The sequence below is a fragment of the Nesoenas mayeri genome (genome assembly GCF_963082525.1).
Source record: "Nesoenas mayeri genome assembly, chromosome: 18".
Taxonomy (NCBI): domain Eukaryota; kingdom Metazoa; phylum Chordata; class Aves; order Columbiformes; family Columbidae; genus Nesoenas; species Nesoenas mayeri.
Window position 1 is genome coordinate 4,164,490 of NC_137566.1, and position 23,638 is coordinate 4,188,127.

Below are 23,638 nucleotides of genomic sequence, written 5' to 3' on the forward strand. Positions count from 1 at the left end.
TATCTCATGAACCTTGTTGGTAAGCGAAGCGGCTTTAATTCCTTTGTATCAACAAGAGCTGCAGGTATGTCTTCGTTACATTAAAAAAAAAGGGAAAGAAAGCAACGCTTGCAAATTGGTCTTTGTTTCCAAGGAAACAAACTTGACATGCTTGAGCTGTGCTGGATGCAAACAGCGCTAGATTCAGCAGACATGCCTCGGGATTACATGGGCTGAACAGTATTTTTAAACTACCTCCGATTTAAAGGCAAGAGAGAGGACAAGAATAGAAGTTGTCGGCAGGGTTTACCAATCTGTGCTTAATTAAATCGCTGGGCAACACCGCAGCGTTGGCTAATGCGGCATGGAGAGAATTGTGTCCTGCGAATGGGAATGTCCCTGGAGAAGGGACAGCCAGGGACAGGCGGCACCGCTCCCGGGGCTTCCGTGAGGCCCTCGGCTGAGCCAGAGGTCCAGGGGAGCTCAGCACACGCTCTCCCTGCCAAATGATGATGGTTTATCCTGGGTCGCTTTACCAAATGTTTTGCGCTCTAAAAATATTTCAGCAAAACGCAACTCGCCAGCACTTGGCGCTTCCCCTTTGGAAGACAAGGGAGAATACTATCCCAAATAATCTGCTGAAATGCTGCAGCCCGATGGGCAGGACTGGGCTGAACTTATCAGGGAGGAGATGAGAACACAACACGATGAGTGGTTTGCATTGTGCATCATGACCGTGCTGCGGCCTGATGACAATCTTGACTTATTGCATTTTGCAGAGAGTCTCTGCGTATTTTTGTGATTACCTTCTAAGTTCATTTCAAGGAAAAAGCTGTTTTGGCGTTCACCCGTCACCCCTTTTTTCTTCCGAAATGCTCTGTTGATAAAGTACCTGCATTTTTGGTATTTTTTTAACCTTCCTGTGAAGAATCAAAACTCCAGCGCCGAAGCAGCCGCTCTACATACATGGCAGGAATATCAGCCATGCGTGCGGGGGAAACGAGCGTCGCTCGGCCCAGCGCACACACAATTGACGGATTTGAACACTCAGAGATGGTTTTTGGCTCGGGCCCAACACGAGGAATAGGGTAGATATACATTCAAACTTTGGTGGGATTAAACAGCCAATATTTGCCGTGGCCTGCAAGCTTTATTTCTGCAGCGGCTCCCTTTGCTTTCCAGGGTGATTCTGTGAGCTGGTGGGGATCCGTAGGGGATATACAAAGGATATATAGGGAAATAGAAGATTTTTAAGGAACAGACATGTCAATTGCTCGCAGGGTGTGGGGCTGTCACCTCCAGCACTGAAAACACCCTGTAGACTTCAGTGTTGTGTGTGTATGTATATGCTGTTGTTTGGAAAACCTGAAAGGATGAAAAAAACCCTCTGTTAATTCTTCCTTGACATTGCATTGAGGAGACAAGGTAACGATGGAGGAAATTCAGGGCTGACTAATGAAAAACAAACCTCTCTTAAAATTCTTTAGGAAAACGTAGCAAGAAGTGCGTGGTACTGTTGTCTCTTTTCCTCCTGCTTTTTAACATGGAGTTAAAATAACCTTCAGGGCGATAGAGGGTAGATTGGGGTAGGTTTAGCTTTAAGATGGATGGGAAGCACTGTTTGCATTGCGAGCTGAAAGCCTCATTGAAACCCGTTTTGGGGGGGGGGAAAGAAAGAAATCATATTAATGGCATTTCATGAAAATATTGTGAAGTGTGGAAGGCCCAGGGTTGAAAAATGTGCTGGTTGGAGTGTCAGTAGGAAATGCTCCTCTTTGCACAGGGCTTGCCTGAGACAGGATTTTCCTTGCTTTTGTTCTAAACCCAGATGCTTGCAGCCTAAAAACGCCTGCGATCCCTGCAGCCAGAGCTTCACCTCCATGCCGGAGGATGGAAACAGGACGGTTGGGCAGATCGGGATAAATCCTGCACCTTTTATTTTTTTCTGTCTTTGTTTCTTTTTTTTTTTTTTTGCTAATGACACTTCCTTATGCCTACATTTCATTAAAGCTCTGAAATGGCTGAAGATCAGCACTGAGCATGCTCCGGGGTGGAGGCTGCACCCATCGGGTGAGATGGATTTGTGGCTGGAGCAGGGATAGGCCTGGAGTCAGGATCTGGAAGGAGCCAGCAGACGGGATGGAGGTAGGGCAAAACAAATACAACTAAACCCCCTTCCCGTGTCCCCCCCGGGCTGGGGAAGGAGCGAGGAGACCGGATGAAGTATAAAAACTCTTGGAATTGATTCAAAAGCAGCGCAGTTAAACCACTGACACGAGATGGCTTCAAACCGCTTCCTGCGGATCAGCGGGGAGGGCTTTTAAAATACTGACCTTTACCGACCGGCGAACCTATATAAAGAAGGGGACCTGTCTAATGTTAGTGTGGTGACATGAAGTGACAGCAGGCAGGGGCTGGCAGCGAGGGACGCGCTGGGTTGTGCCTTCACATTGGAAGGCATGTGATCGTGGGCTGCGCGGCTCCGTCGCTAATTATTATTAATGGGGAGGCTCGCAGGGGCGCAGGCCTGCTCCACAGCTTAAATCTAGACCCGTCTGGCATTGTGGGAGGGCGGAAGAATGTAAAACTCAAACTCCCTTTTTTTCGGGCTTATTTTGCATTCCAAGGATTGCAAACAAACCTTGCCACATCAGGTCCTCCAAGCTGGCAAGGAGAGGAGGGAATACAGAGATGTTTATTCCTTTGGCTGAGAGATTTTCTGTGCTTCTCGCGGGGGGTTTAACATGTTGGCGAGCAGGCTTGGGGGAAGGAAGGGGTCGCCGTGATTTGTGCTCTTTGGGCTTTTGGGTTGGGGTTGCAGTTGGCAGCTTTTTACAAGGAATGCGTAAGCACCAGCAGGTTCTGTGCTGCATGAGCTGATTGACTCCAGTTGTTGTACAAGCAAGCTGCATGGGAAAGTGCCAATAAAACATTTACATTGGCTCTCGATGTTGGCATTAGTGAGGTGCAGGGACGATCTGCCTTGGTGTCGAGCAGGGGGGACATCGGCAGCGAGTCCCAGCCCTGGCACAGCCTGCAGACGGGCCCACAGTGGGTGCCCACGCTTGCTTGAGCCTGGCTTAAAGTGAAGGTAAGGCAGGAGGTTTGCTCTAACTTAGGGCATTGCGAATAGGTTGGTATGACGAAGTTATCGTGTTTATGAACAGAAATCTCTGTGATCACGGTCTATCTTTAGCCTGTGTACAGGAAGGTAGACCGGCTCTTTCTTAGGGCAACTCCGGCTGCTTTTCATAGTGCAGGTCAGGGGGTGTTGGTGAAGAGGAAAGCATAGATTTTTATTTTATTGCTCTGTCACACTGTTGGGTCAAGTCTGCATGATGAGTCACTTTATTACCTAAAGCAACTTGTCTATTTATTGCCCGATTCTGCATTTCTTCCTTCCCCAGCGTTTTGTGAGCTGGTTTGGTATGTCAGCCCTGCATGGGGTTGGTGACCAGTTTGCTCACTGGTGTTGCTTTTCCAGTCCCTGCACTGAAGGCTGGAGCCCCAGCCTGGTGGCCACGCATTTGTCTTACTCTAATGGACACTGCCTTGTTTATGGTTGGATGAATGCACAAAGAAAAGCGTTTCTGTAAAATAAACGGCATTGTAATCGCACACTGGAAGGGAAGGTTTTGATTTTCTTTGGCTCGGATGGCGGCCGTGTTCGCAGCTTTTTCAGCTTTTGTCCTGGTGGCTTTTCCTCCTTGTAGGACCGTGGCGTTGAGGTGATCTCAGCCCCAAGTTCTCATGTATGGCCTGGCTCCCCGATGAGGAGATTTGTCTGAAACAGTTTCAGATTCTGGAACACCCCTCGTGTGATAATTTCCTATTGTGCTTGTGTGAAAGGTGTAAGGTAGCCTTAAAGACCCACTGCCACCTTATGGCAGTTGCTGAAAAGCAGCCTCTTCAGAGCCAATTCTGTATACACATCATGCTTGCTTTATTTCTCCGTTCTTCTTAACCAGTGATATTTGCATGAAGGCAGGAGCTTTGTTTTTAAAGAGTTCATCTGCCCCTTCTGTTCCTTGCGGAAATTGATGTCAGCAGAATTGCTCGCAGAGCCATCAACTGCGATATTTCATAGGCGAGTTCATGATTTGGGGAGAGATAGAAAAGCATCATGAAGCACTGATTCTCCTCCAGTGAAGAACTTATTTTCACGTGAATGCCCTAATCCTTTTTTTAAAACAATAAATAAATACAGGTGTGAGGTCAAAGAACAGGGACACGTTGAACACGTGAGGCTCACGGGCAGGATCTACGCCCCGGCTCCAGCGTTGCAGCACATTCTTGCAGCAGGAGCCAGATGGAACGTGCGCAGCCATTTTTCCAGCCGGCTCTGCTGGCAGAAGACGTCGAATAAGCAGGATGGCTTTGTGCTGACATGGCTCTGCTTGCCACCCCAGCTCCCGTCCCCCAAATAACACAATAAAACGTTTGTCTGTGGAGCAAACGGTGAGTGTGGTTAAAGCAATGAGCTTGCTTGCTGTTACTCAGATGGGATGTGCGAGGGGAATGCTGCATTTCGGACCCTTCTCGAGCCAGGCTGTGTTTGTACGGTAGAAGCTCTCGATATGCGATAGCTGAATGAAGGGGAGAAATGGTGGGTTTAGATTTCCAAAACAGAAGGAGCCGTGGTTACTCTAAGTTAAAGCTGAAGGAGTTTATAAATGGGAGCTGTTAGGAATACAGTATGTTCTAAATTACAGCTGTCTGGCCAATATGCTTCTAAATAAAGTTCTAGGATTGCCCTGTAAATGAAATACTCAACGCATATTCTTATCAAAACATAGCAGCATCTCCCAGAGAGCTTACATCTCAACAGCTGTTGCAACAGCATTTCTTTTTAATTCTGTTTTTTTGGTGGTTGTTTTTTGCTTTGTCCTTGTTGTGTGTGATGTCTTCAATCAAGGGTCCCAGGGAACATTTCATGTTTCCTGTTAACTAAAAGCAGTTTTCGACTTTGCTGGGGAAAGAGGGGGAGAGAGATGGCTTGGAAACTCTTGGGGGAAAAAACAACCAGGTTTTGAAAGGTGAAGAAAGCTGTGATGCCAGAAACACGCATTAATGACTGCTGCTCCTTCCAGGCTGTTCCCGAGCCCGGGGGGACATTTGGGCTCCCTCGGAGGATGCTGAGGATGCTCCGTGTGTCCTGGGAATGGGCATTCTGGTTAATAAATGTCATACGTAACGACCGCGGAGGGAAGGAGGCATTTCAACAGCTTGTGGCGGAGCTGGGGAGCAGAAGCAAAATCAGGATTCCAGCAGAAATGCTCATATTATATCAAAAGTCCCTTTAGCTTCTGGTGCTTTTTGGCTGAAAAAAGGAGGTTCAGATTTGAGCAGCTGGAGGGTCTGGAAGAAGAGGAGCCCGATGCAAATAAGGAAACCCCCCTGTATTTTGCAGAGCTAAATATTATTCTTCCAATAGAAAGAAAAATCTCCCCTTGCTTCCCACTCATGCCTCCTCTGCCAGGGAACTGTGAAAATGCCGTGTATAATGGGGTAATTTAGCACCAGCCCTGAGGAGCCCAGTGTCCTTTGTGAAGGGAGGTGGTTGTGCTGCTGCCGTCCTCCTGAAAACGGGAGATTTCTGAAAGGGATATTTGAGCCTGGAGTGGTAGAATAGAGGCCAGAAAGCCCCGGAATAAAAACCCCTGGTAGTTTGATGGCTCCTTGTGGAAGATGTTTTGAAAGGGGGTGCTCTGCTGTCTCGTACCGGCTTGATGGGGAGAGTATTTGGGTTGATTTAAGGGGAAAGCTTCATGGGGCATGGGCTTGTTCTTATCCTGCATCATTAGAAATAACGCTTCCTTGGCCAGCCTGGAGATGGGTCTTTAACCAACCTCTGCAAAATGGGGGAGATGGGGGTCCCGGGGCAGGAGATACCACAGGGGTGGCAGTGGGGGTCTGGAAGCTTCTTTCTCCTTTTAGATAGCACGAATTTAAGGTCTTATTAATCATCGCCCAAGCATCCCATATAAAGATGATGCTGCACAGGTGCTGGTAACATGCTGGTCGATCACTTGGCTTGAGTTGGTTGGTGAAGCATCTGCAATATCGTGATCAGCTCTGCTTATTTATTTAGTTGTTAATGTATTTATTTTAAACAGTGTTTAGCGCTTTCCAGGGTGAGTGTGAGATGTGAAAAGCATCTCTGGTAGCTCCTGCTCTCGCTGTATGTTTAGCCTGGGCAGTAAGAACACGTCCAGCGTTGCGGTGCAGTGGGGAGCGCTGCCCTTCTGGGGCCGCCTGGTTCTCCCTCCTCATTTTATCTCCGAAATGGGATGTTGACTGCAGTTCATTGACAGTGGGTTGGTTAATATCTGTGTTGCTGTGTTTTTAATGAAAGCCAGGTGATTTCATGCTGCAAGGAAGGGCAACGCATCAGCTGTTTTAAAGCCATCTTTGGTTTGAACTACAGTAAGCTTTTGATGCGGTGGATAATACAACTTGTGTCTGTGTAGCTGGTTTGTGGTGCTTTTGTTTGGGGATTTTCAAGTTTATCTTAAATGAGTTACCTCTGTACCTCTCGGCAAGTGATAGAAAGGCCAGGAAAATCTCATTTTGTGTTTATTAAAACTTAAGATTTACATCAAACAAAAACCCAGGGAGTGAAAGAGAGATCCTTGCTTTATGCTGTCACCTCAAATATTCCTTTCCTATGAATTTCAGTCATCTCGATTTAGCCTTCTGTGTTTTAACTGTTTAGTAGTGAAACTTCTCCAGAGTGTGGAGAGACAAATACCATCCTCATAGCTCATCTGTGACAGGCTCTTCTGCTGCTTTAACTGTGGCTGCTTTGCCAAGGAGGTGAAATAGCTGCTTGGGCCGCAGAAAGTGTGGCTTGTTGGTGTTCCCATGTGCAGTGAGGCAATGGCAGGACAGTGCAGAGGAGGGGCCGGGCTTGGGTTTTGTGCCAAAGGCCTGAATTTGCCATGTCTGCTTTTGGGGCAAGGTGGAAGGCAAACAAAACCCTTGGGGTTTGAAAACCTCGCTATGGATTTTGGTGACTTCTTTTTTCCTCCCTACAGCTGAGGCTGCTCCTGCCCCCCCGCCACCCTCACAATGCAACACATTACACTCAGCACCTCTTCATTTTAATTCCTATTTTAAAGAGGTCTATCTTCTGTGTTCTTATTTATTTGAGAACTCCTTTTCCTTTGGCCCAGGCCAGGCGGGTGGTGCCACAGCCCACGTCTGCGTTTCCTCTTCCTTCTGACTGTTCTCGGGGTTCCTGGTTCCGCTGACACCCCCAGCAGCTCCTGCCTCCAGCAAACCCGTCCTGGGCTTGAATCCCTTCCAGCCCAGCTCTGCTCACAGATGTTCCCACAACTTGCTCTGGCAGTTTGACTGGGAGCTTGAGCAGATACAAAGAATGCCAAGAGTTTATGCTTCATTGTCAAGTGGAACAAGGACAAACTACTTTTATTTTGAAGCTAAAATTTCTTCTTTTATCTCGCTGCCTGGGCCAGCTGTATCATATGGTTTGACATAGGCTGAGCTCAGAGCTGCACCTAGTAGCGCACTAGCACTTCTTTAGGGCTTTCCCCCCTCATTACATTTTCCCCTCCCCTCTTTTTAATGACTGCGACACCTTTTTAAGGCTGGTTGCACCAGGTCAGCTTGTCTTTTTAACGAAAAGTAGCTCCCCTTCAGCTCAGCAGATCAGATCTCAAATGCACTGGCAGTTGGGCACTGCACACTGAACCAGTTTAACCCATGTGCCTTCATCCCAGCGCTGGGAGCTCGGCCGCTTTATTAAGCAGAACAGAATCACCCCAGGAGCGTCCCCAAGCCACAGCATCCCTCCCTGTCCCTGCCGCCTCTCCTTTTCCTGTGGGCAAGGGCTACTCTTGAAGGCCACCGAGACAGAACACCTCGCTCTATGGTTTAAAAGGCTTTTGTTTTATTTCAGGCGAGCACTCAGGTTTTGAGGCCTGGCACCCTGTCAGAGAGTTGACAGATGATCTGCATTACCGGGGTGTCCCTGGGATGCCCGGGATAATCGCGCTCCAATGGACGCCCTGGAGCCGGCAGGTTCTCTGTGAAATGGCTGCAGCTTGGAGGGAGCAGTGAAATGGTCTCCTCTGGGCATGCTCACTCTGTAGAGGGAGCTTTTATCACATGAGCAGAAACTGAATCACTGCTCATGAGGATCTGGAATATGCAACTCTTTGAGTCTTCACCAGAAGAAGACAACAGATGTCGGCAGGTACGGCAGGGTCACCTCCCGCGCCCCGCTCCCCGCCGGCCCTGCCCGCAGGGGAGGACAGGCCTGGGACAGGAGGAAGAAGGTTTGGGGAGTCATGGCCGGGGGTTATTTATTTGTTTGTTTCCATGTACATGATTTTGCCGCCCTGCGTGGGCTGTGCTGGGGTCTGGGGTCGCTGTCACCTCGTGCTGGGCCATGGGCTTTCAGGGACCTGGGCGTCCCACCTCACCTGGCGCCGGGACAGCTCGGGCTTTGTTTCCTCGTGGCTGGGTGGCCTTGTGTTTGTCTTCTGGGCTGGGGAGGCTTGTTTGGGGATTGGATTGGGGCTTGTAGGAGTTTTATTGTTTTGTTTTGCCCGCTTTTTTTTTTATTATTATTATTATTTTATTTTTTTGGGTGCTTTTATTTTTTAAATGTTGTAAAGTGTGAAGTTTCTGGAAAATGTGCTCCTCCCAGGAGCCCTCCCTGCCTGCAGCTCTCGCCAGCAACAAGAGCAAACCCCGGGGTGTCCGAGCTGCTTCAAGACTGAGCTCCCAAAGGGGAGGAGAGGGCCTGTGGCCACAAGGCGCCTCCTTGCCAGCTCACCTCTGACAGCCCTGCCTGTATCAGGCAAGCCTGCAGCTCACTTCCTTGGGCGGAGACAAGAGCAGCCATTTCTCAAGGATGAAACAATCCTTTTTATTTTGGGGTGGCTTCCTCTCCTCTCTCTTCTTTCTGTTGTTTTTTTTTTTTTCTAATAGTAGCTTGCAATCCAAGGGGGCAGCTGATTAAAACAAAACATCTGTGGTTGATTTCATGGCAGGAGGCCCATCTCTGCAGCTTATTTTAACAAGTTGCCTAAAATCCAGACCCCTGGCCCTGCCATGCTCTCTGTTCCATGCAAACAGCTCTGTTGGCTGCCACAGACCCCGATGGGACTTGGGACAGATACCGAAGGTCCCAGAGCTGTGTTTTGCCTGGGCATCCATTGGCCTGGGCTTGCTGGGCATCAAGAAGACCCCTGAAGCTGCCATGCAGACACAATGTTGAATTTTCCATGGAGGAGTGAGACGTGAGGATGGCACTTAAAAGATTTAAAGCTTACAGGACGGCCTGTGATACCTCATCTAAATATCTCTCGTGTCTCTGCTGGACTATAAATGCGCTCATTATTTGTCATCTAGAAGACGTGTGCTAAGGAAAAGGCATCAGAAGAAGTCGCAAGGGGAGAAACGAGAATTCTTTTGAACGGTGAAGAGCAGAGGCCTTGACGTGCTGCCCGATGGGCTCCCATCCAGGGGAAAAAAACAATTTGGCTTGGGTTTACTGAAGGCTGAGAAAGCAAGCAACCAAAAACACCAGCGAGGTGTACAATGTGTGCTCCTGTGTGGTGGTGACCACGATGACAGCGGTGTGACAGCCGGCCCAAAACACCCAGTGCTCCGTCCCTGCCGGCCGGTGTCCTTTGAAAGCATCTGCAGAGAGACGCTGAAAAGCCTGACCTACTTTGGAGAGGAGAGAGAAGCGGGAGGTCTGGGCTTGGTGCTGCTTTCCAGCAAGGGTTAAGAGCCCCACACTGGGGTCTTGAGTTTTTTTCCCCTTTGTGTATTTAACTGACTTTTAAAAGCCAGCACAAGCTCTTCCCCTCTCCCCAGGAACACGTTTGGACAGAACTGGACTTTGCAGCACACGTGGGGTGTATTTTTGTGCTGATCAGCTCCTGTTAGCAAAGCCTGGGCATGGCAGCAGTGGGCAGGATCAGGCCCAGGACCTGGTGGTCATCCTGGGGCTCCTGCCAAGCTCCCTGACCTCTCCTTGCGGTGCCACCTCCCAACAAAAGAGCATCATGTGCAGATGGCAGGGAGCTATTTTATTCAGGTAAACAAGGAGTTCTAAGGAACTTAACCCCCCTGACTAACTGGTTGCAGGGGGGAGGATGGTTTGATGCCTGCTGCTCCTCTTGGTTGTCTTTATTGCCGCTTTTCCCTGGAGTTTTTCCTTCCCCTTCCCGGAGCAGTCGAGGAATCGCCGCAGTGGGAGATCTACCTTGCTTTTGGTTCAGCCGCAAGGCTCGGGGCTCTGGCAGCGCGCCCCCCGCTCGCCAGGCTCGGAGGACCATATGTTCCTGCAGTGCCATGTCGTGTCGGTAATCTGGAAGCGAACCATGAATTTATAACCCTTAACTACCATTTTTCAGCCAGTTCTTTTTGGCTTTGCTGTAAATGTGAAGAGTTTTGACACCAACTCCTCTTTGCAGAGGGATGTCCCCTCGTGTGTCCCTTGGTCCTGTGGGATCTGTCCCTTCCCTGTGCCTCTGTGAGCTCTGTGGTCTGTTGGGTGGAGAAGAAAACGTCTGGCATTGCTGTATGGTGGCATTGGCCCTGGAGGGGGGCAGAGGAGGATTTGCAGTAGTCAGGAGCTCACATACTGCACGAAATAATTGGAAAGGATCCTTAAAAATATTAGAGGGGGGAAAAAAGGTAGAGCAAGCTTAAAACAAAATAATTCTGGGCTCTAATGTGACAGTTCACTTCTCCCAAACCAGGTGATGTGTTTATCCTGTTCCTTCAGTCCCATCAGGAGGGGGAAGGCTGGTGGATGTGGTGGGGGTTAAGAAGATCTGATGTGCACCGCTGCCATGCTGTGTCAGAGCAGCACGGCGCCTCTTGCAAAAGGAGCTTTTCACAACTTGTCCTTGTTCCAAGGGTGAGGAAACCTCCAGCTCTTCTGGCATTTTCTCTCCGTCCTAAGTCAGAGCTGCTTTCACCTATAAAGTATCATCAGCACGGACTGGAACAGAGAGCACAGGAACAGAGAGGGCTCGGAGCGACCTTGCAAGGCTTTTCATGGAGCTCTTGGTGTTAAATGGGGAGCTTTTCTCCTCCTCCTCTCCTCATTTTCCTGTGTGCCTGCAAAAATACTCTGGTTTGCATTTAAAGGGGAAAACTGTATGTGCTGGGACTGAGCCAACTTGTTTATTCACGGGAAATACCATCTTTCCGAGCCTTTCTCTCCCAGAGGAAGCTTGACGGAGGATGGCAGACTGGGCTGGGTATTATATTTTTAGGTGACATCGAAGCACGGTTGTGATTCAAAGAAGCTAAAAATCATGGCTGGCGTTTTGCATCGAGCTCTCCGAGACCTCCCCGTGTCCTCCCAGCCCCCAGAGGGGTTAACTTGTCCCTCCAAAGCAGGTGGATTTTGACCTAAACCAAGGAAGGAAAAGGCAAAAAAATATAAAAAACACAACAAAAAAAACCCCCCCACGGACAAAACTACCACCACAAACCCACAGCCTGCTACACACCGCTCTCTTGCCATATTTGCCTTCACCAAAGTGGATTTTTACGACGGGGGGCTGAGGGGGCCGTGTGCGGTCGGGGTGGCAAACGCCGTCTCCCTTCTCCTCCTGTCAAAAAATGGCAGGTCAGTGTGTGTCTGTAAACAATGCCGTTATGAAATGGCAGCCGGGCCGCGCTGAGCATGCTCGGGAGCTGCCTGCAGGGGGAGGTGAGCCGGGGAAGATGATCTAATTCCCTGCAATTCTTGGGATGGAAGGAAAAGACCAGGCTCCACTCTTAATGACAGAGCAGAAAATAAAGGCCCCACGGCGGGGACGAAGCCCGTAGGCCATGGAGGAGAGGGTGTGAGGATCTCCCAGCCTTGGACTTCGGGTGCTGGGCAGCGCTGTGTCGCTTTCTCACCCTCCAGGAGAGTAAAGCCTTGGTGAGGTTTTGCTGTAGTTCTTAGAGGGACAGGCCCGAGGGTGCAAGTTGTGTTGGTATTAATTTTTTTTGTCTTTTTTATTTTTCCCCTCTTCTCCTCGGCGGCTTTTCCGGCTCGCAGGCGTCGCTATCTTGCTGCTGGTGTCTCGATGGCTGGAGGTGACCAAGCGGAGGTGGTGTGGGCAGCCGGGCCAGGTCCTCCAGGGAAGCCCATGCTGGGGCTTTTCCCTCCTCCATCGCCCCCACGAGCCCTTCTGCGGGTGCTGTCGGGGTGGGCAGGGGGAGAAGGAGCTGCGATGCTTTGGGGGAGGGAGGAAGAGGAGTGCGGAGGCTGAAGAGGTGCCCGAGCCCTGTCCATGGGGGTGAGCTGCCTCCCAGCCCCCCTGGGCTGCTGCATCTTGCTTGGTTTAGGCTCTTCTTGGAGCTACCCAGCTGAGCCTTCCTGGGGACTGGGTGTTTCTGAAGTGGCTGGTTTGCTTTTGCTAGAGGTAGTGATGAATCCTGGTCTCCATTTTTAGGGTTTTCTCTCCCCCCTCCCCTCCTGGGCACTAGCAGAAGGCGTGCAGCAGCTGTGCTCCTTGCTAACCTCAGCCCGTGGAAGGAGGAGATGCCTTTGTCTGCTCTGGATTTACACTCGCCTGCACATACCAGTTGCACTGGCTTTAACTCTACTGGAACCCAGCTAAGATGGGTACGGTGCTTCCCAGCATGGCACTGCTAGGAAGCATAGCTGTGTCCATGTTGTCTGATAGATGGGTCTCCCCTTTCCAGGAGGGACACGGGCCCTGCAAACCCCCCCTCGCCTGAAGCCTGCACGCCATTGTGGCCCGCGTTGTCTTACAAGGAGTCGCTTTAAGTCCTGTTGTGTTTCATGCACGTGTCTCCTTGTTCCCAGCCGTTGCGTGCAGGGACTTGCGCCTCATTTCTACCCTTCCCCCTGTGTCGGGAGTTGATTTGTACGGCTGGAATAGGAGAGAGGACATGGGGGTAGAGAAGGAAACGGTTCTTTTCTTTTAGGAAGAGTCCAGATGAATGGAATGCAGGAGACAAAAGAACTGCAAAGAATTTGATTTGGGGACAAACTTCAGGCTGAGGGCAGTGCTTGTTGTGAGCTGCAGATAAAATTCCACGTTCACATGATCGCACGAGGCTTATAAGGAAGTGGCCTTAGCCTGGAAAAAAAGGAGCTTTGAGACCGGTGGCTGTTTTGTAGGCCAGGTACGCTGGTGGTTACGTCTCCTTCCTTCTCCAGATCAAACGTTTCTGCTGCTCTTAATGACAGGCCCGTGGTCAGCGGCCCCACCAGCAGCAATCCCAGACCTTGCCCGTGCCCAGCAGGATCTGAAACGAGCAGCCTTCGCACGCAACACTCTTTCTACAAGCATTTTCTTAATGATTACTTCCTATATAATTAACTACAAGATGTTTGTCTTCTCTTTAAGGCAAAGGTTATGATGAGCAAGTTGGTTTGGGTTGTGGTTTGCCCTTTTTGTTTAAAGGAGAAAAAGGGAGGAAAAGATTGAGTTTTGGAGGGGTGCTCCTGCTCCCAGCCTTCTCTGAGATCAACCTGCTTGAGCTGCGTGGCTCGATGAGAATAACGCTGCTGCAAAGCCTGGACTTCCCTGACGGTTGATTTTTTTAAGACAAAAAAAAAAAGACCCTGTTGAAGGTAGACATCTTAGCACATCACCCTCCGCTCCTGCCTGCACTGAGCTCTGCTCATCATGTAACCGCTGGTCTCTTGGGCTTGGTAAGCTGCAATATGTTGGAGTTTTGCTGTGCATGTATGTTGTTGCCTATAAAACCCCATTTGGACCTTTGCAAAGGGCACCCGGATGACTGATGAAAATGCCAAGGAGGAGGCTCAGAAAGCTCTTTCTGTGTTTCTCAGCTTTGCTCTTTTCTGTTTTTTTTTTTTTGTTTGTTTTAAAGGCACCACTGTAGTTTCTGGTTGTCGCCTGTCTGGAAACGCTGCAGAGCTTTTCCTTGGCTGATCTGACCCGTCTTCCATCCCCTCCAAAGACCTCACAGAGGAGACGAAGCCTGTTTTCTTGTAAACTAAACCAGCATCAGCTCCTCTGCTTGGATCCTCATGGCTCTTAAAGCCCTTTCAAAGACCTAATCAGCCTTTAAGATGCAATAATATTTTCCTTCTCCTTGAAACCAAACAAAAATAAAAGGGGAGAGGGGGATAACGCTTCGTAGCTGGTGGTGTGCGCTCTTTATGGAGGCTCTCCAGCCACGGAAGGTTAATAATCAGAGGGAATGGAGGCGGATGGCTGCGGGAAAGGGGGGAAGGAGCAAAAAGAAATTGAGAGAGTGAGACTTTTATTGTGAAGCAGGCTGTGCTTGGCAGTTGGCTTTTGTTGGGACTGCTGCAAGAGCAGACATTTCTCGGCGGGGAGGGTGGGTATAGGATTTCCCTGCCAATCGGGAGCCGAGGGATGGGGGCATGGGCAGTGTGAGCAGAGGGAAGTTTGCTCTGAATTGAAGGCAGGGGAGGTGGGAGAGGGGAACCAAACCCAAACAAAATCCAAAACACACACAAAAAATGGAGGTATTGACACTTGTGGTGGAGTTGCTGCTAAGTTGGCCGGGTGGAGCCGTGGGCTGGTGGGAATGAATGGGCAGCGGTGGGTGCCCGTTGGTGCCGGGTGGTGATGGAGCAAGGTGGGGGGAAGAGGCTTCGAGTGCTTTGCTGGGGTTTCCTGTAGCTTCCTTTTGATCAAAATCCACAGTTTATTTGTTGTTGTGGTGTGTTGTTGCTTTTTTTTTTTTTTAATATTTAATTTCATCTCTTGATGCTGAGTTTTTGTTGCAGAGCAAGGCATGGAAGTTGTAAACCCGCTGCCGCTGCTAGGGAGGGATGTGGTTCTGAGATAGGGACCAGGAGAGCCCATCAAGTGCCACCTCGGTTAGTCTTGTCTTAGCACCCAGCTTTGTGTTATCTCACAGGAAGAAGGTGATAGTTTCTCTCTGGCCTCTCTTGGCATTGGCAATTCTGCTTGCCCCAAGCTCCTGCTAATTGCCGTGAGGAGGGAGGGTCCTGATTGATCTTGATTGATCTGATTGACTCCAGGGTTCCTACAGTGACTTTTCTTGTCGGTGGCAGGGAGAGCCTGGGTGATTTGGGGAGTGGGGTTGCTGCTTCTAAAGTCAAGAAAAACTGAGCATCGAATGGGTAAAAATGACCTGCTGAAAATCCTGAGGTTTCCAGTGTGAGTTAGATTAATAGCAGGAATACCAAGGCCTTTCCTTGTTGCAACACAAGGTGGGCAAACAATAGTCCCTGTTAGACTGAGGCTCTTTCTGTTCTGTTGGTGTCTGTGGTGAGGGCCGGGGAGTCCCTTCCCATGGTGGCAGCTGTGGGGCTGTGCTGGAGCCCCGGCTCCCTGCACTTCTCTTCGCATCAGGCTTGCAGCAGGGTAAGTCCATGAGAAAAATGAAGTTATTCCCAGTTTACAAGGAGTCTGGGTAGAGGAGAGGTAGGGTTTACAAGCAGATGTTTGCAGCAAGGATATGTATTATTGGCTTAGCAAATAAGTGAAAAAGAAAAGCTGATCTGTGTTCAAACTTCAGGGTGTGTTTTGATGATCACGTCTTGCTGGAAGCTGTTGGCCAGTGGCTGCTGGAGGTATGTTCCATTTCAGGCGACCTGATGGGTTGGCTGAGCTGAGGTTTCGAACGCTTTCGGCTTGCTTTTTGGTGTGTGTCTGAAGATCTGCAGGTGGTGCGCTTGGGACACGAGTTCCCTTTGCTGAGAGCATCCAGATGTGGTGTTTGGTGTTTGCTCGGGGCCGCGCAGCCCCTCATTGCCAGAGGAGCCATCCTTGGGGTGCCCTGAGCTGCGTGCGGGCAGGTTTGGCCGGTGGTGGGGGCTTTCCCAGCCACTGTCCCTTGTTCCCTCGGTCCCGTCAGCTGTGAGCAGCTCTGCAGACGGTGATGGCATCGAGGTGCAGGGGCTGCTGAGATCGGGGTGAAAACCCCGCACTGCGTTACCTGCGCTGCAGCTGAGCCCACCGTGAAGACAAAAACGATTGGGTGGCTGGAGACAGCAACACTCAACCTCATCTCCCCTGCCAGCTTTGGAGAGACACCAATGTGGGGAAGGGCGAGCTGCTGGAGGTGGTTTTGGAGCTGATACACCAGGCTGTGTGTGTGTGTCTTATCTCTTCTGCTTGCTTTATGGGAGATGGGCAGGTTGTTTTTAGTCTTTATCGCTCGGTGTGCTTTAAAGCGGGTGAACCGCGTGGCTCAGGCGCCAGCTGCTCTCCGTGCTGCCCCACAACAGCTGGTTTGACCTGGGCTTATTCTTCTCCTGCAACACGGCCGGCGTGCGCTGAACCCTTCACCCGGCCCGGCCTTGGACATGCACATCACTCTTTCCATGATCACACAGCAGCTTTGCAAGGCTTCTGAAACACAGAGCCATGTCAAAGGACCCCTTCCCTTGTGCGTGTTTGTGTTCTTTTAATACCTTTTTCCTTTTGCTTTAGTAGCATTTGGGGTTTTTTTTTGTGTGTCTTGCCACTTCAAACAAAAAGAGAAAGAGAAGTTATGAAGGCTGCAAAGCTGATGTAGCAATGTGACTCCAGGCGTGTGAAAGGCAGAGGAGATGAGCAGGTGTTCCCTTTTTAAAAAAAATAGATTAAAAAAGGGGAAAAGAAACATTATTTTCTATAGAATTAAAAATAGAGCTCATTAACTTTAATAAAAGGGGTGTTGGCTGTTGTGCACTGATGGTTTGCATTTTGTAAGTTACATTTGAATGAACTACCAGAAAAACCAAAAACCAACACTCAAAGCGTTTTTGGGCTGTAAACGTTGCTAAATGATGTGTAATGAGCAGTTTGATAGATCTGCCTTCTCCAGCCCAAAACCGACGAAGTTTTGGGGGAGCAGGGGTCACCTCCTCCACTTGACTTTCCTGACCATTTTAACCTGTTTGGACACACTCAGCTGGATTCCCAAACATGTTACACTTGGAAATTCCTGTCTGGCCACATCTCAAGCCAAATCTGCACCATGTCAGCCCTGGGCACAGTTCAAAGCTGCCCCTTGCTGCTCTTTATCTTTGACCGGCTCCCTGGCAGCAGTTTCCTTGCGGCGTTATTTCGCAGAACGAGGTTTGCCCGAGATGTAAACAGGATGTGTCCATGATTGTCTCTTGTTTTAAATGCAACATGTGCATGAGCATTGAGCTAAACTGTGGCGTTTCTCTTCCCCACCCCTAGCGAGCAGTGCTGAGTAAGGGAGAGCCAAGGAGGGACGCCTGCATGAAGACGGAGCTGCTTAAAGATATCACCAACAACAAAGAGGAAGGTGAGCACCGTATGGGAACACAGCTGGGGTTTGGAGATGAGCTCTGTCCCCTGAGGGTCTCAGGTGTGCTCCCATGAGCAGAGCGGCTCCGTTCGCCTCCTGTGTTTATTCTCAGCAGGGCTCTTCCCCAGAAGATGCAAATTTGGTTTTCAGTCCATCCATCTCCACCTGCCTAAAGAACAGAGATCTAATTTTCACTTCTGCTTTGGTGTGGCTGCGAAGTGCAAAGGATTCACTTTGAGCTGCCTGTGTGTGACTGGGTCTGACTGAACTCTGATCCCCGCCACGTGATGACCCGGAGCCCTTTTCCTCCCTCTGTTTTCCTGTGGGTTCTCTCTTGCTCCAGAGCAGGCAGCGATGGCCGCTGGGGTGAGACACCCCACACCTCGTGCCGTTGTGGGATTGCCTTGCGGCTTCTCTGTTGGCTCTGCTTGCTGTTACTTGGCAGGGTGCAGCACGAGGTACTTTCAAGTCTTTCCTGCGTGGTTGTCTGTGAGCTGCATGCACACAAATCTGAAGCTTTAATAAATGTGTCGGTAGGATTAGGAAAAACCCCACTGCCCTCTATCTCACCACCCCCCTCCTTTTTTTTCCATGGCTTTATTATTCCTTGACTAGCTACTTCCGTAGCTCTGCAGGGATTTGCTGTATTTTTGTTCTCCTCTCCATTATAGAGCATTAGAAAAGCACTGAACTGGCCCCATCAAAGTACCTCATGTTAGCTAGAAACAAAATTTTGGACTTAATTCAGATGTGTGTGAGTACAGCATTGCTTTTTCTTTCTCTTCTGGCCTGCATAATGTTTTGTCAAGCTGCTCTGGTTAGAAAGTAAAGCTCAGAACAGGCGAAATACAGAGTGCTGTGTTATATGTGGCCACTGTGCTTGCACATTAACCGGGGACACGTGAGTGCTGCTGCTGACACGGGTCGTGTATGGACCTCTGGTCTGGGCAGAGCAGAGACGATGTCTGAGATGTCCCTGGGAGGAGACTCTCACTTTGATCCCTTGTTGCTGGGCTCAGGACTGTAGAGCTGGTTTATTTAGTGCTGGGTTGAGCTTAAGGTAAGTGTCAAGAGTCTGTGGAGGTAAAAATCCAGGAGGAGGGTGGTAAGAGAGAGAGTTGAGCCAGGGAGCGTTCAGATTAGGAAACATTTCTTCCCCAGAAGGGTTGTGAAGCATTGGAACAGGCTGCCCAAGGGCAGCAGTGGAGTCACCATCCCTGGAGGCGTTGAACAGCCGGAGATGAGGCTCTCAGGGACATGGATTAGAGCAAGATTGAGGCTGTGGTTGGATTCGATGATCTTGAGGGTCTCTTCCAACCAAAATGGTTCTATGAATTCTGCGCCTTGGATGTCTTGCCTGATTTTGACTTGAGTGCTGTGTGTCCAAAGGAAGCCGAGACCCTTCCCTGTGCCGTGTGGAGCCTTCATGGGGTGCTCAGCTCCCCACAGCTCCAGCTTGTTGTCCAGTTCTGTTACTGAGGAAAGAAGGGTCCTAAAACGTGAACTGCATAGTCTCCATTCTTGTGGTAGCATTCAAGCTGTGTCCTGCTCTTCCCAAACATACCACGTGTGCAGAAGACAATGGTTTGTGTGGGCGTTGTGCTGTGGGCGTTGTTCTTCACTGACCTTCATCACCCAGCTGTGATCATTATAGGAACTGAATGAACGTCCCTAAATTCTGTTAATAGTAGTGTTTAGCGTTGGCAAAGAACTTACATTTTTGAGTCTTGCGTGATCATGAAATCATTACAGCAAACGTCTAAGATTGCACGAAATAGTTTCTTTGAGCCCTGTTTCCTCACTCAGGGGTGGGTGGCAACGTGTGGAACAGGGGACATGAGGGCTGGAAGAGCACCCTGAAGTCTGAGGTTTCTCTAAGGTTGCTTGAACAGTCATTTCCTTTTAGTGAGGAGGATGATCCCGGTACTCCTTAATATCCTGGGGTTGAGTCCCTGCCTGTGTAAAGCCCGGTGTAAGTTGCTCACTGTCCCCTTCTGTGTAAAGTTGCTCAATACAGATAGAAAAACAGCTGTGGGTGAGACTGTGCTTTGTTGGCTGTGGGGAAATGTTCCAGTTCAGTTCCACATGTGGGTGTGGGTTCAGGTCCATCTTTCCCTTTGACAGAGAGGGGATGAGGGCAAAAAAGTTACTGTCGTGCTTTATTAGGCCATATTGTCTTTAGTCTGACTCAGAGAGAAACTAATTACAAAGTGGTTTCTTTGCAAGAATTGCAAGTCATTTCAGTTATTCTCTGTGCTGCATCTTGCTTGACCTTTCAAAGCGAACCGCTCCTTTTTGATTCCCCAGCCCCAGAGATGGAAAGTTCCAGCACAAAGGAGCAGGAAGGGGAGTCGATAACAAAGTTCTCCATTAGTTCTCGATTAGCCTCTGTGTTCCTGAGACTTCACCTGAGGCAGCTGTTTACAAGAGCAGCTGTGCTGAATGAGACATGCACAGTCACTTTGCTCTCAAATAAACCTTAAAGGGCTTTTAGAGAGCGTCAGGGTTTGAGATTCCCGGAGGGGCTTTTTTTTGTCTATTTTTTGGTGGGTTTTTGCCCTGTTGCTGTAGATGGGAAGCTGATGCCGGTGAGGACGGTGCTGCTTTCCAACCTTTGCGTTCCCAGGTGCAGAGATGGCTGCGTTAAAAGGAGAAACAGAATAATCTCCTCGCCTCTCTGTCCTCAGCACTGGGATCCCCTGCTGGGAGTCAGAGCCAGGAGAGCAGAGCCGAACGGTGCTCAGGTGGTTCAGATGTGCACCCCATCCCATGGCAAAGGAACAGATTAATTTCCCGCAGGACGCTAAACTGCTGTGAGTCATGGCCGGTGTTCACAGAGGAGATGCCGAACCCCATTTACCTGACCTGTGTAATCTCAGGTTTGAGCATTCACAGGAGAAGTCGTTCTTGGTTTTCCTTGGCTTTTTCTTTCCTCCTTTTCCAGTGTCGACTCTCGGTGTGTGTGACGGGAGCTGGATGCGGTGGCACCGCGATGGTGTTTCAGGGGGCTGGGAGAGGTGGCACTTGAGTTTTTGGGTGGATATCGCCCACCTTCATGGATTTAAAAGGGAGTGGGGCGAAGATGACACCATCAATAACTCACCCCAGAGGGGAACTTTGCCCTGAAACAATTCCCTTCACTTCTCAGCATCAAAATGCTCCATTTTTTGGCTTCAGTGGTAGAGGTGTTGCTTTCCAATGGATACACGGTCTCCAGCCACCGGTTCTCCCCAGGCTGTAGTTTCAGCCCGTGTCCCTTTGTGATCCTTTTATGTCAGCCGGGCTTCTCTCTGCTTTACAATGTGTTTTATTTTCACTTTGAGGACGAAGGGGGAGTGAACTGTTGTAACACAAGGACTATAAGCAGGTGCATTTCTCCCTTTTAAAAGTCTATCCAGCAGGACAGCTGGGTATTGAATAAATGACTGTGGTATCCGTGGTGTTTTAAAGATGATCTGCAAAGCCCTTAAGGTAAAAAATCTGCAAAATGTGTGTGTGTATATAAATATAAATATAAATATGCAGTACTCGTACTGCTGTTCAAAATCATGAGCTTTTCATCTAAGCTCCGTCTTTCCTTAGTTCGGAGTTCGATGCTGAGCCCTCGTGGCTGAGCTGCCGTCGCTGCAAAATGATGGAAGATACCCACTCTACTGGTGCTCAGCACTGAGGTGATCAGAAAGATGTTTAAAAGTTCCACGTAGTGCATTTGCTTGTAAGATTTTGTATGACCGAATTTTGAGCTGATCATCTGGCTGTGCCTGCACGTGGAAAGTTTCTGGTGGCTTCTCCAGTCTCCGCAGGGACAATTTGGTTCCGTCTGTCCGGGGTGGCTGGTGGGGACCATCCTGCATCTGTTAGACAGGTTTTGGCAGGCTGAGCTGAGCTCTGTGGGCTGCAGGGCAGGACTAAAGCCAGACCTGGCTCTACTGGAAGGACTGGAACCCACCAGGCCAGGATGGTGCAGAGGAACCAGCCCTGCTGGGGTCAGGCCTGGGGGAGCAGAGCTGGGTTTAGTTTTGCCTAATTTAGGGGTTTGTTTTGAAGTTCTCATTCTAATTCTGAACTGGTCCAGCTCATTTCTGCTTACACGTGGTAGACATGTCCAGGCGGTGATTAGTTTATCCAAAGATAGATGTGCTTTTGAGCTGTCGTCTTCTCTCCGTGGGTTGCAAAGGTGGCTTAGGGGCACCCTGGATTTCGAGACGCCTTTTAGACACCTGAAATGAAATCAGTTGTCCTCATCTTGACTGACTTAGCTTTTCCTCTCCTTTCTTAAGATTCTGGTCTCCTTATGGGAATTTTAATTCAATTTTGCATGACTGTGATGCTGAGGAAAAAGCTTAAGACTGAAGCACTGCAGAGGGTCTGCCTGTGGAGCGGTGGGAACTCTGCATCGCTCTCCATGAGTCGTTAATTTAAATATGTTACTGGTTATTCTTTGCCACATGGAGTCACAAGCATAATTTTCTGGGTCTTCAGTTCCTTGTGTTACTAAAATGTAGCCAGCTCACAGAAGATGGACCTTTACTCAGGTTTGTTTCAACTTGGTATCAACTTCAGACACCTGCTTGGGAGAACGGGCAGCAGAAGGGAAAATAAATCCCATAGGCAGATTCCCCATCTTACATGTTGCTGGATTTTAAATTAATACTGAATACCTGGATCAGGTAATACCAGATGCTTGGATCGGGATGCGGACAGGTTGTGGTCAATGGGACAAGGTTTTTATTGCTGCATGTGGCATAGGGGATGCAGAAGGGAGCTCTGAGAACAACGGGGTGTTTCTAATAAATGAGGTTACGCTGCTGTGGACACAGGTGATATCTTTCTACCTTTCAATTTTTGCAATTAAGGAAGGAATAGTTGTAGATTAAGGACCAATGGAGAGAAAAGTGAATACGATTTTTACTCACTTGCAGCACAAGAGCAGAAAAGCTGTGGAACAGCACTTTCAGGAAGAAAACGTATTGCCATGAGGTGGACTTGAAAACAAGATTTTAGGGGGTTCGCAGTGAAGCTTTTTGTTTTCTGGTGATGAAAAGGTGAGATGAAAAGGTTGCGTCAGGAGCAAGTGTTTCTCTGGCTGTCTGGTGCTGTCAAAGAGCTTCTGTTGGCTGTTTTATTCAGTATTTCTCCATGGTGAGGTTCCTGCTGTCTCCAGTTTGCATTCCCATCCCCATCTATAGGCCATATTTCAACAAAAGTGTAAATATCTATTGAATTACGCCTATTCAGCAATGCTTGTGAGCGTGCACCTGGGACTTGGTGAACATGGTCAGACTCGCAGATGTGTCCTGTTGCACGAGGACGGAGCATCGAGTCAGAGGCAGAGCCTGCGATCCAGCTCCTATTTTCCCATTACCATACCAGGTATTTTGGTTGTGAAAAGCAGCCACAGGACTTTGCTTCACCCCGCGATGTCTGCAGTCATTGACAGCGGGGCAGAGCGGGTGCATAACCCCGTTAAATCAAAACCGTACCCCCGACAACAGCTGTCAAGTTCTGTGCGACTTCACAGACAGCGGGATTTCATATCTATGGTGTGTCAAACCTCAAGTCCTACAGATTTGGAAGCCGGTGCCTGTTTATAGGGGATTGACGGTGCTTCCGCAGTCAATCAGGTTGCACTTTGAAGAGTATGGGTGGGGGAAAACTGTATGTGGGGTTTTTAATTTTAGCCTCATGGATTTTTTGCCAAGTCCGTGACGTTTTCTGGAGTAACGCAGTTATTCTTTCCCCTAGGGCGGTGCTCTAATTTACCTTATTTTGGTTACCTTCGTGGCAGGTAGAGCAATTCTTGCCCTTTGCTTATTCAGTTTATCTAATAGTCAGCCATTGAAGTTATTTGACTGTTCTGCTGGGAGTGTGCGGTATTTAAATCAACAAATATTGAAGGTTTCATTCAGCCAGATGCCTATTGCCGAGCACTATAAACCTCCATCTGTGGGTAGGGATCTCGATTTTTGTTTTCTTCTGGCTCTGACTTTGTTGGAATAATTGTTCAAATGGCCACAGCACCGTCTTGTAAAGGCACTAAATGCAGGAAGAGAAACAAGGATTGAAAGAATGAGAGTGTAGCTGTTGGCTCCCGCTGCCCAAGGCTTTTCAAATAGTTAAATAACAGTGAAAAAAATAGCGCTTTATCTTCTCCCGGAGTCTTTGGTATCTGAAGCAAACCCTTGTGTGTCTTATCAGAGCTTTCAGTGCACAGGGAGTGGTCTGGATGGTGAGAGGGCAGCAGAGGGAGGTGGTGACTTTGGGTCGTGCTCAATTCCAGCCGACTGAGGTGGGGTTTGCGCCTCGACCCTCCTGCGTGTGCTCCAGCCAGCACCGCTTGGCTCGTTTTGGAGGTTGTTTTGGAATCTCTGAGCTGGCAGAGCCCATGTGGGACACAATTCCAGGCTGAGCT

General features: G+C 49.3%; 1 protein-coding gene across 1 annotated transcript in view; it reads left to right on the plus strand.

Annotated features, from left to right (window-relative positions):
* Window positions 1-17,135: 17,135 nt before the first annotated feature.
* Window positions 17,136-23,638, plus strand: part of EHMT1 (euchromatic histone lysine methyltransferase 1) — a 56,426-nt gene continuing 49,923 nt past the window's right edge. The window contains exon 1 of the mRNA XM_080355980.1: window positions 17,136-17,223. Coding sequence (XP_080212106.1) covers window positions 17,178-17,223 — 46 coding nt within the window. The 5' untranslated portion in view covers window positions 17,136-17,177. The remainder of the gene's footprint in view (window positions 17,224-23,638) is intronic.